Here is a 13484-nt window from a genome sequence, read left to right as displayed (position 1 = left end):
TCATATTTTGCTTCTGAAACCTTTCAGTTTATACTCCTCCTCATTTACAAAATGGCATATCAACACACTGCAAAGTAAAGAGTTTAAAGAGGGCATATTTGGGTGAGGGGGAAATCACCGCCAAGAATTTTTTGGGGAGAAAATTGTGTGTTTTGGAAGTAAATTCCAAGATGTGGAGAGGACACCAGGAGGGCAACAGCAAATAGCATAGGAGAATGAATAAGAGCACTCAGGATTGCCCTGTAATCAATTGAAATGTGAAACTCAAAGCAGAAATGTGTCCATTTTTAAACCACTTGAGATTAAGCTAGTGCTATGTTGCTGTGAGCCATGTAAAGGGGTCATGAGCCAGTAGAGGAACTTAGCTTTCTGTCTTGTCTGTAATATCCGTTCCATAGGTATATTTTTAAAAGTCATTTTTTACCTATGATCCCCTGGATGTTCTGATTCATTTGTTCAAATACAGCCCCAATAGCTTCAGAAGAAATTGGACTGAACATACTTTTTGCAATAAACAGTTCTTCTGTTCTTCACCAATGATAGAGGACTGAATTCTGCTTAAAACTAGCAGTAGAGCTTAAGGACCAGCTGGAAGGGCATAGAGAGTAGATTGCTCTTCTCTGTCTGCAGCTATGCCACCTCAGATGGTGATCTTTCCAGTCCAACTTTCATAAGCTAAGCAGGCTTGGGCTGGGTCAGTGATTAGATGTGAGAACTCGGAGGGAAACCTCATGTGCTATGTAAAGTGCTGTTGGTGATTCAGTAGATGGCACTCTTCTCAGTACTGAACCCTTGCCCAAGCATGCTCTTATGGGTCACCATGTTTTTTGGAAATGCCATCTTTGCATGAGTGATAAAACCATTTGTTAACGATCTCATGGCATTTTTTCCCACAAAATTAAGGGTTTAACCTTGGTATCCTGCCCAAATTCCAGTTCAGAGGAAAAAACAGTCCTTGCTCCAAAAATGTACAACTGAAATTGGACAACTAAGACAGATACTGCATTGGGGTGTGATTGAGTGCTGCCCTTCAGAGAGGTGCCTGCAAACCTCACAGCCCAGAAAAAGGGAACTATATGAGGGCAGGAGGGGATAGTGGGTAAGACACCTTTTGGGTCCTCTTGATTCCAGACTGCTGCAGGGTCCACTCTGCCTTTGGAGGGCTGCCAAAGTCAGCTGCACCACCATGAAACACTCTGTAGTGCTATGCACCCTACCTCCTGTTGTCTTCAGCCCAGCCCCAGCACACCCATTACACCAGAGCTTGAAAGATGGTGCTTCATAAACCAGCCTGGGAAATTATTCCCTGCATGGTTCATGGGCTTCTGGTTCATGTATGGACCCAAAGCCAAAATCGCACCCCAGATGACTGATGAAGATGTAATCTTGTAGTGCCATTTTAAAAAAATTTAAATGAATTTTCATTGAAAGGCTTCACAGGAGAGTGTGTGTGTTTAAGGAGGGATTTTAATGAATAAAAGCGTTGTTGTTTGGGGGACAAAAGGGAGACTGTTGCAAGCATAGAGGGGAGACTGAAGAAGGTGGCCTCAAGTTGAGAGAAGCAGCAATAGACAAGCTGCACCCTGTGAAAAGCACAGACAAAAGAGGGGGCAGAATTGTATAGAATTTGAACATGAAGCCAATACTAGTGATGGCATCTGATGTGGGAAGTGACATGGTCCAAATGACAGGAGAGAAGGGTGATTTTGGTAGTAATATTTTGGATGGGCTAGGAAGGCTGCAAGATGAGATTCAGAGAAGACTAAGAGGAGAAAGTTGCAGGACCCTAGGAAGAGATGAACATGCATACAGGAGATGCTATGTAAATTTGTGTGTAGACGAGCATTACTAAAGCATATCAGCTTTTGAAGGATTTGCAGATGAAACTAACATATAGTGTTCAAATGCTTTTACAGCAGGTGTTTGCAAATTTTAAACTTTGTGGACAAACTCTTAATAAAGAGAATGCCTCACAAGCCTACCTCTCTCCCATTTATGATCTCATAAACTGTCTCCCTTCACCATTCACAATGACACAGACCACCTCTTCTCCCATTCACAATCACATGGACTAGTCCTTATTTATTTATTTATTTATTTATTTATTTTGCAGTCCCAGAACATGCCACTTCCATATCCCTGGTAAGGACAGCAGTTGCTTAGCTGGAAAATGTCAGGAAAATATTTTTAGCTGCTTTTAATGAAATTAAGCAGCGTGAAATAAAAAGACAACCCTGTATCAAGAGGCAGACCAGCCAGCTAGCAGCAAGGGCTCTTCAGACCATCATTATGTGGCCCATGCACCACAGTCTGAGAACCTATGCTCTAAAGGAACTGTACAATCTCAGTGGAAGGACAGTATCATAAACAGTAACAACTACAGGGGGTTTTGTATTTAAAAAGTGAAATCAAATTTTAAGACCTACATTAAAATAATATTAGGAGCATGGTAGGACTATGGCTTCAAAATGGAAGAAATGTGGAGGTAAGGCATTTCTCTCTTTCAGTAACTACTCCATTTGTATCTCAACATAGCAGGAATCTAAGAACAGTGTGTGATCTTCCCCCCCGGTAAGTGTGCCCTCAGTTCAACAGGCAGGGCTTCATTCTCACAATTTTCATATATTGCTCATAGGATTGAGATCTCTAAATCCTGGTATCCTGTTGTGAATTATCTTAATTCAGCTGCAGTACCTAGGTACAACAGCTTGAATTGCAAATGGAGAGAGAGGCTTACACTCCAAAATCCCTTTGGTCTTGTGAATTTTAAGCTTCAAATCTCAGTAATGTTCAACTCTTTTGTATTTACTGCAGTATGGATTATTACCACTGCAGTGGTCTTTGTGAAAGTAATCATGAGCAATTCTTCCTGGTTCAGCAGTGCCGGCCTTTGGCAGCTGTGATTAACTTAATTATATAGCATGCTGAAACTTTTGGGAAATAAACAAACTGTAGTCTCTCCTTTTCTGTTGTGTAAAACCCAAAGCACTTGGCGCCCCCCAATGTCTTTACTGATTACTGCTGTTATTAAAGTTCTCTCTCGGCTAAACACAATTGTACTGCAACTTTTCTTATTACCTCTACTTCCATAGCATCCAACTTCAACATTTTTTTTTCCGCTTTGTTCTTATTTTCTTTAAGAGATTTTATTTTTATTGTCTAGCAAACATTTTAATGCAAAGCTGGACAGAGATGTCATCCAGAAAACTGTAATAATAATTATTTGGGGTTTTCTGTACAAATTACTTACAATGAGCTAAATCCGGAACACTTTACTAAGTTTTTATTCAGTTCTTACTTAGAAAAAATGCCTATTATGTTCAGTGAATACTTTGTCCAAGGACTGAGTAAAAAAGTAAAGGTTTCAAGATTTTGCCTACTACGTTTAATTATATCACACCTAACTAAAGTACATACAACACAGAACAGGTGAAATTCTGTCCCCATTAAAGTCAAGAGGAGTTTTGTATAGTACACATGTACAGGGCACATGTGCCCTGATGTGCACCCTATTCTGTGGGTTTTATGGAGTGTAATTTGAGCTACAGACATAGAATATATGGTTATATCAGAGTACAGAATGTATGTTACAGTACAAGATATAATGTACATATATGTATATATTACTTGTATCTTTCACAGTTCATGAACCCATTGTTATTTATATTTGGTTGTACCCATATGTCTCAGAAAGATTGGGGTCTTACTGTTTTACATGACTTAATTCCTGGCTAGAACAGCATCCAGTCTAATTTAAGCCAAGATGTAATAACAGTGGGGAGGAAGTGGTAACACCAATAAGAACAGCTGATTCCATAGGCTATCAGTGTGCATCATCTGAAAGTTCTAAATTAGACAAGGTTTTTCTATTTTAAGAAACAAACATCAGAAAGCTATCATTAAGATTGCATGATGTCTTTCACTATAATTTCTGTTTTTACTGGTTCATGACTTTTGGAAAATCTCCTTATAAGCTGAAACATTCCACGTTTTACTTCAGCCCAAAGCATTATTTTTGTTTGATATTTTTCTTGAACTTGGTAAAACAATGTGTGGAAGACAAAAATACAGGTGATTATTTTGTGGAATGGATACTTAAAAATAAATTATGGCAGTTCGAAACCCGTTGCTCCAGATGTGCCTAACCATTCTCAACGAGGAGTAGCCATGGTGTGCAAAAAAACTAACTCCAATGGTTTGATTTTCAAAGGTGCTGAGCACCTGTAGGCCTGTTGATTACAGTGGGATGGAAGGGGGAATTGGTACTCTCTGAGTAGAACAGGCAGAACCAGGACACCTATTCTTTTACTGTCAAATGCTGCTGCTACTCCATCTACTGGCAGAAAAACTAGGAGTTCATATAACTCCCTAATGAGGTTCTGACCACTTCTCCTCTTCTTTCAGATCCCTGTGTTAAGGCATTGCTTAGATGTTAAGATTTCCCAGATCATTACTGATCTACATACTGGTATTTTTCTTGATATGTGTGATTTCTAAAATAAACAGCAACTTCTTTGCATGCACACACACATACATACACACACACACTGTACTTGGCAGCACTGGGGGCGGGGGAGCATTTCAGTCCCATTTTAGTTCAGGAGAAAAGAAAAAGTTGTTACTTGGAATCACTATTATTTATCATTAATATGACACCATAAATTGGGATGATATTTTACAATGGTGTCTAGATACTATTGTGACAAGCACATTAGAAATGCCTTAATAGATACAGTGGGCCAGAAGTGCCAGACATGTAGGAAAATCTCTGACCTATAAAGTCTCTGAAACAAGATGTAAATTAATATGAATAGATGGCGTGTTAGTATGTGGCTTCTAGAAGTTTTTGTAAAGGGTTGAGGGGTAGAATGTGTAAACAGATTGGCAAATGTTATCTTTTGATTAATCTGATTGATACAATATAGACTTTGCTCTCTTTCTCTCTCTAGCATGTAAAACTGTCACATGAATTTGAAAATTTGGTACTTCAGGATAAACGATTTGAGATCTGTGCTGAGGTCACACTGGGACTGGTGTGCTTCCGACTAAAGGTAAAATAGCAATGGCTTCTAATGTTCCCTCTTGTTTTTTGAAGGTATTGATAGAATATATTGCACTGGTTTAAATATTGTTATAGCTAACCTATTTATTTATTTATTTTAAATTGTAGAAAACTCTTGATACATGTCATAAACCAAAGAGGATCAAAGAAGCAGTCTTGAGCCAGATTCTCTTTTTTAGCATAAGATTAAATTTAAAGAAATCCTAGCATGTTATGGTATGAAAATACAGAGTTAAAAGGTACCCGAACAACCATAACACTGCCCTGTGTTGACACTATGCAATAGCCATATGATTAAAGCATTTTATGATTTAGATTAAACTGTTTTTTAAAACCCATGTTTATTTGGAGTGTCGTTATAGAGCCTGGTTACAATTGTTTGGGTGCCAAAATTGTGGCTTCCCATACCTGAATATGATAGGATTTCTTTTCAGTTCCAGCTTAACTCCAAATTTATAATACTTGTTTTGGGGAGAATTACAACATCCCTGTAATGTGTTTTGTTTTAATCTTAAATTATTGAATGTACTATTAACCTTAGTGCCATCTTAGTATGTGGAGGGCAGGAGTATCCTGGGAACTTCTTTTAGTGTGGGGTGTTTTTAATTATTAAAATGTCAGTCATGAACACTAAACCAGAAACCCAAAAAAGTTACCATATGTTATTTCTTATAATTTGAAGATGAGAACCATCAACAATAAATCTTTTTACTTTTAAAGCCAGATTTACTAGTATACTGGGTAACTCTGGAGCAGTACAAAGCAACTAGCGTGCATTGACCTGTAAAGTAAGCTTATAGTTGCCTTGCATCACCAGATCGGCACAATGAGTCGAGATAGGTTGGTGAATTTGGCCCTTAATTTGCAATTGTTGTAGTTATTCAGGATACAGGATATATTTTAAAAAACTTTTACAATATATAACTTGGCAAATAACATTCCGGAATATGAAAGCAGAATTCTACTATTATAATTGAAAGAAAAAGATAGCCACGTTTACAAAAAAAAAAAGTGAATACTATCTATAAAATCATGGAAGCAGACTGGACCACCTTGGGACAAGATGTGGGTGACAGCAGAGAGGAATATTACTGAGAGAAGAGTGTTCTGTGTTTGGAGTAAGGGAAAGTGTCAGGGTGTGAATGTGAGAATATAGGGGATACAAGGCGATCCAATGGCAATGTCAAGGGTAGAGGGAAAAAAGACCAGGGAGACATGCATGAGACATGAGAGATAGGTGGGAATAGGCAAGGGAGTCCTGTGTTGAGGAGAATAGAGCTGTGCACAGGCAGAGGCTTAGGGTGGGGAGCTAGTGTCAAGATATCCACACTTGAAAGACTCCCAGTGGCTCTTCTCTTTTGGCTCCTCTGAGTACCATAGTAGTACTACAGGGGCAGTCCATTAAATCAGAGACGACTCTCAGGGACTGGTCTCCTTCCCCACACCTTATGTCCCACCATGGGCCCACCTGTTTGCATAGCACCAGTCTCTCTAATGCAACCCTCATCCCCACATACAGCCATAATTTCCCCAGGGCCATGTGCATGTCTTGTTTCCCTCTCCCTTTCACACATAGTTCACTCTCCAGACATCATAAAGCAGTACCATGGAGAGCCAAGAAGAGGAAGGAAGTGACCATGACATGGAAGTAAGGAGGCTGTTAGGCGAACAGGAGGAGAATGTGAGGAGGTAGAGCAGAGGGAAGCAGGGGTTCTGGGGTAGGGAAGTGGGCTGTGTTAGGGAGACAGTGCTACCTCAGTGCTAGCGCACAGTGGAGTGGAGACAGCAGTGCCGTGTGCAGCCTTTCAAGCACAGATATTCTAAGCCAGCGTGGAGCCCTGGATCTTTTAAGGGGCAAGGACAGCTGGGGACAATTTATCTACCAATGAGAACTCTTGATGCATGAGTCCCATCTCTCTCATACTACTGACTCATTAATACCAATGGAATTGTAGCATGGAAATTAGATGTGGAGGAAGGCGGATGACTTGCTGTTGACCAGAATCTGTTTGTACCCTATATAATTAGCTACAACAATCATTAATAACTTAGCTTAATTACAACCTAATTTATCCAAATGTAGCCTATGTACAGTGAATTTTAACTATATGTAAAGTTTAAAGAGTCTGCATTGGTCTGTTAATATTGTTCAGAACAAAAAAAGTCTGAGTGCTAAGTTTCTTAAAGGGCCTAATTTAAATTATTATTTATAAACCAATTAACAGATTTAGTTATAAACACTCAAAATCCATTCTGTACTCAGTATAAATGCTGTACATCTACTGTATAAAGGAAATGCTGTACACTGGGGAGGGTACACAGTATTCGTCATACGTCATAAAAAAGGCTGAATCCCTGCTTCAAGTACAAAACTCAATTCAGTGTTAACTAATTATGGAGCTGGAGCTGGCACCTTAATGAGCTGAACTGGAACACTGAATATGAACAACACAGAGATTCCTTGTTAAAAGCACCTAAGTGTGCTTTAAACTTTTCTTAAGACTAACAAGCAAATCCAGCTTCTTTTGACGACATGATGTTATTTTTCAGACATTCCTTTCTTGGTTGTTCAATTGTCCCAGTTACCTGGGGTTTGATGCAACTGGTTGAGGAATCAAGATGAATGCCTAACAATGAGGGTTTCAGTAAAGGCTGGACTGAGCTTGGGCAGTAAAGTAGTTTCTTTTGTGCCTGTGCTGTCAATAAAAAAGGATCCCCTGCTGGTAGAACAGATGCAACATGTATTGTGGAGTTTTTCTGATTAGCAAGGGCCTGTTAACAGTTCTGAAAATTTTTTTCTTCCTAATAATAAGTTTTTCAATAGCTCAATGAAAGGTTTTGAGGCATAGGGCTTGTGGAAGTTATTGCTGACATGAAAAATATTTTTTAGACCTCTTTTCTCACATGGAATAAGCAGATATAGAGATTTTTTTTTAGGTCCGGTGACAGCTGTTAGTGCTCTATCTCTACTTTCAAGGAGCATTCCTGGTGAAATGGAGCATGGCAACACATGAATTGTCACATTTGATCAGACCAATGGTCCATTTAAGTCCAGTCTTCTGTCTCTGATGCCTCAAAGGAAGGTGTAAGACCCTCATAATGGATGATTTTGAAATAGTGGGCAGATGCTGGATGTCTTGGGCACTTTTCAGAAAAAAGGCTTGGCTCTAGCAATGCTAGATTCTTTAGCAACCTGGAGGCAGCAAGGCCTTCAAGCCCTCCTCCTTTTTGGATTTTATCACTTTTGCACAAATTTTTGTATGAAGTACTGCCCACCCTTGTCTCTGTGACTTTACTCACTTTCTGAATCACTCTTTCAAAATCAAGTTTTATGTTGATCAAATTCCCAGTTAAATCTCCTTTAGATCTAATGTACCTGCAGCTCTACTGTATTGCTTGTAATGGGGGATTGGGGTGCTAGTGCAGCATATCTAGAAAGAAAACTTGATGCAATATCGAGAGATAGTGAAAAGGTTAATTTTTCCCCTTTTATTTTTTGTTAAACTTTTTTCATTGTCTTGCTTAATTAAAACTCTTTATTCTGTGCATTTTTTCCTTTCACACGGTTGAACAGATGCACTAATAATGCATCATATGGTAGATCGCTCTCCAAAGGCCAAAGAAAATATCTGGGGGCTGATGTGTCAATGGGTTAATTTTTGGTTCCCTGTCATGATTGCAGATGAATATGAGAAAAGTTGGTCATTTCTCTGAGGGGCAGGAAGAACAATGTCTTACTGAAACTGACGTGCTCCATCAGTGCTGGCTACTTGCCTCCCAAAGCTCTGGGAGGGGACTAGTCCTCACTAACTTCAATTTGATGTGACACCAGAGTGTCAAAGCAACCCCTAAGTGCTTCTGTGGGAATATAAGAGAAAAAAGATGTGCACAGCTATTTTTCCAGAGAGCAGTAACTTAACGTGAGATAACTGAGACTTAAATGCTAATGTTGTGCTGTTGAGCTGCATGTTTAATATAGAGGGAAAGGATCATCGATTTTATGATGGATTATCATCCAGAACAAAGAGATGTATATTTCGCTGTCACAATTGATGTGCCCAGGACAGAAGGCTCACCAACACAAAATTCAGTGTGTGGTTTGTTGTCATTGTGAACAGTAGTGAGAGCGTAGTTCAAGTTTCATCATGATTTTCTACAGAGATAAGGGCCTGCCTGCCAGGCAACAAAGTACAGGGTAAATTGCATACGTCATTTTGATTTGGGACCATCTCTATTGTAACATGATCAAAAAGGGTGTGTGAAAGAAGACATTTCCCACTTGTAAACTATCAGTTACCTTCAGTATGTTTTTTTTTCCCATAAAGGCAAGATTAGTTAGGCTTGCCACTGTTTTTAGTACTGAAAGAGCAATAGCATGTGTTCTAAAGGGGAGGTTTTCAAAAGCACCTAAGGTAGTTAGGATCACAGGTCACATTGGGCTTGTGTTCCTAAATTTTTTAGGTGCTATTGCAAATCTGTCCCTGAAAGCTCTGCAGGTTGATTCAGTTCATTTCTGAATTGCTTGATGCAGTGGTCTGACACTCGCAATCCTTGCCTCCCATGTAAACCTGTTTCACCTACAGTACTTACCAGGCAGTATGACAGAAGCAACTGAGGAGTTGCTGTATAACTTCAGACATATCTGTATAAAACAACTGTCAACACTTAAGGTCAACAAAGGCTACCCTGAAAAAGTACTGAAAAATGGTCCACATGTCTCAGGGTGTAACTCCCAACCTGCTGGTGTAAGAGTTAGGTACATTCCCCTAAAAGGGCATAATAAAAAAGACTTAGAAAAGTATGCATTTGGGGTCTTATCCTGCAGTGCTAATACAGTAAGAACAACAAGGAATGGGTCCCTTTGGATAGTTTATGCATGTTTTTTTTAAAGATTAATTTAAAACAATTTATTTCTTTTTGGAAAAATCTGTTTCAGTCCCAAACCTTAACTGATAAACACGGCCCTTTCAAATGTTTGCCTGGGAGAATGACTAATACGACTGTAGCTGAGTCCAAGTGGGAGTTCAAGCCTCTCAGAAGCACTGCTTGGAACATTAGGAGTTGGAACTGGCACCACGCTGGTCACTCTCAAAAATAAAATCCTATCACTCAACAATGGAGAGTAAAGAAGGCATGCCACTTTAATGGAAGGAAGCATAATCTAATGATTCATGCATGAGAGACTCCTTCTGTGACCTTCAGCAAGTCATTTTAACCTCTCTGCCTCAGTTTCCCCATCTATGGAAAGGGGATACAACCTACCTGACGGTGGGGAGAATTAATTTGTTCATGATTCTAAAAAACTCTAATGCCTGATTACTTAATCTGTATAATAAGATTCCAGCATTGTCACCTGTCTTTTTGGCTCTCTGAAGCCTAGAATATCTACAGAGTCACTTGACAGGATAGAAACAGCTACAAGCATGGTTAAGGGCTTTATGTTTAGAATATCACCAGGGTGAATCATGACAGGAATACATTGTCTCCTATTGTCCAACTTTTAAGTTCTCAGCCATTTTGACTTTACAAAATACAGCTGTGCAGTGTACAGCTACTGTAAAGTATGCAATGTAATGTATCTATGCCATACCAAGAGTCCCAGACCATTGTGATGTCAAAGAAAACTCAGTCACCACCCTTACTCTATAGCTAATTTGAATTTCATTGTGTGAAGACTACACAGATGGTGGATTACTTGGCCCAGCTGCCACATCCATTGACACAAAATACCCCAAACACACCTAGGCCCTCGCTGCAACATACCCCTTATCCACCACTCTCACAAATCATCATGAAATCATCAGCACCTTATACACACTCTCCTGCCTCCATTCATATTTCCTATAAAATCATAAACTTGGATGGCAAAGCTGCAAGTCATCGCTAGTAGGTATTATATGGAGGAACAAGTTCTCTAACAAATGCAGGCTTTTTTTTTAGCATTTCTGCTACTATAAGTGAAAGTCATTCCTTGACTTTAAGCCTTGCATGAATTTGGCTTAACCCCCCCACCCACCCAGATCTTTCTATCTTTCTATTCAAACATGTCTTCTGTGGGAGTTGTACTTAAGTAAAAACTGAAGGATTTAGATCACAAATATTAATATTTCATTGCAAAACTTTTTACTAATTGTCTTTGATTAGCTCTTAAAACATTAGAAAGGCAGTTAAAATAATCATTTTTCTATAAAGTTGCAGATATTTGATCACCTCTGTCCTCCAAAAGTTGTCTGGCATCAGAAATGCCCTATACCACTGCTTCTCAACCATTTGGGGTCCGTGATTCACAAAATGACTGAAAAATTATCCCATGACCCACTGTATTCCCACAAACTTTTGGTGGCAAAGGACTGAGGAATTTGGGTCATGGGAAGAAATAATAGGTGCAGACTAGTGCTGATATTATAGTTAGGTAGACAGTGCTGGTTGGTGGGACCAAGAGGTAACAAACCGGCATTTAAAGTTCATGTTTATTGGTTTACAATTATTTCAGGGCTCCAATGAACTGAATGAGGCACTTCTTAAAAGCATAAATGAAGCCAGGAAGATCCATCTGGTTCCGTGTCACCTGAGAGAGAAGTTTGTGCTACGTTTTGCCATTTGTTCCCGCACAGTGGAATCTGTCCATATCCAATTTGCCTGGAAGCACATCTCGGAGCTAGCAACTGAACTTCTGAACGCATAGGACAAGCAGCAGCAGTGATGAATGGGGGTGGGGTAAGGGGTGTTAATTGATTTTCTCCATGCTGCCAAGTTTTCTTTAGTGGGAGGGGGAATTATGAGGGGGGGAAATGTAACTATTGATATTATATGGCCTAGCTACACTAGCCAAATTACTGTCAGCAAATTGTGTTGTAACATGGTCTCCTGACTGCATTATACCATGATTATGGCCCTGTAAAAATCAAGGCTGTAAGGAGTTCTATAAATGGTTTTAACAGTTTGTTCTTGCCTATGTAGACAGGACCAAATGAATTTATTATAGCACAGTTGGAGCACTATCCTGTTACAAATCTATTTGTTAGCATGGTAGTTTTGCAAGTGGCCCTTTAAGACATCTGCTTTCATTGGTGGTGGCAGAGCCAATGGTAAGAAAGGAATTAGAGAAACTCTAATAGCTCCTAATGTAACAATTTTCCATATAGATTCCTCTACCTTCCCTTGAAAAGGGTTAGCTTTGGAGGCAGCCATCCTCTTAAAATGCAATGTTCTGCATATTGCTAATTCTATTTGCCTACACAGGTACTTCTATGCCCTACATCAGTGTAGTATCTGACTACCTAACTGGTGCTGCAAGTAAGTAGGGAACTAGAAACACTTTTTACTGAGGAATAGGCACATTTTATTTGAATTTGACTTCAGTAATAAAATGTTTATAGACCTGATGTCACTGGAATGTAGTGCTGGCCTTTTGGCAGGTAGAAGAACCAACTCAAAGCTTTAAATAATGGAAACAATAGGTATTTAATTTTAAAGGGGTTTGTTCTCCTGACTACCTGAACAAGGCAAGGGAAGAATAGACTGTTTCCTCACTCCCACCCACACGCCACCACTTCCCACAGTGTAATTCTTTGAACATTTAAGAATCCACTCCGCTTAGATGAAAAATTGACCTAAATCCAGAAAGCACTGCTCAGTCCAACTAACTGGATGGGGTGCTGGGAAGAAGCAGGAGTGGAGGAACCCACGCTGCTCCCCTGAGCTGAAGTATGCTCTAGGTATCCTTACATTGCCTGTACCCTTTACAAACATGTACTCAAATGGCAGAAATTATATAATTTACCAGACTGGACTGTGCATCGGTTTTGTTCTCAGATTCTCATGTACCAGCACAATGCTACTGTTCTGGGATTTCTAACATATCAAGTACTTGTTTTACAACCAATGCTACTTCCTTTCATTAAAAGAAAAAAATTAAATCTTGAAAACAGATGTTAGGTTCACACATATTTAAAAACAAAAAAAGTAAAGATTATACCTGAGCATAACATAAATCTATATTATACTTACAGCAATGTAAGTCTCAAAAATTCATTTGCTCTGAAGTCACATAAAAGACCATTAATTACTATGTCTCTTTGGGGCATTGTTCATCATATAAATTATTATTAATGATTAAAAGGGGATTGGGCTGTCTTTGAATTATATTTTATGTTGAATTAAAAAAAAATCAGTCTACTCCATAGTGATACATCTTGAAATATTGTGTAAGAATTTCATCTGTGATTGTAATCTGTGCATTCCTGACACTTTTCATGAAATCAGTACACTTCCTCGGTATTTCTAAATTCATTTATGAGGAAACTATTTATTTGAAGAATAATCTGTAAACTATGTTGTATGACATGATACTGTGTGGTCTTTAAAGCTGCTAATTTATGTGGTGTAATGTGTAACAAACCTCTTTGACATAATATCACTG

At 39.0% G+C, this 13484-nt stretch overlaps 1 protein-coding gene across 1 annotated transcript in view; it reads left to right on the top strand.

Moving 5' to 3' along the window:
• The window catches only part of DDC (dopa decarboxylase), an 87066-nt gene extending 75313 nt beyond the window's left edge, over positions 1-11753 (top strand). Inside the window, exons 13-14 of the mRNA XM_030549364.1 lie at positions 4950-5051; positions 11556-11753. Coding sequence (XP_030405224.1) covers positions 4950-5051; positions 11556-11747 — 294 coding nt within the window. The 3' untranslated portion in view covers positions 11748-11753. The remainder of the gene's footprint in view (positions 1-4949; positions 5052-11555) is intronic.
• Positions 11754-13484: the final 1731 nt, after the last annotated feature.

Source organism: Gopherus evgoodei, chromosome 2 (genome assembly GCF_007399415.2).
Source record: "Gopherus evgoodei ecotype Sinaloan lineage chromosome 2, rGopEvg1_v1.p, whole genome shotgun sequence".
NCBI lineage: Eukaryota > Metazoa > Chordata > Testudines > Testudinidae > Gopherus > Gopherus evgoodei.
This window is presented reverse-complemented; position numbering and strand designations above follow the sequence as displayed.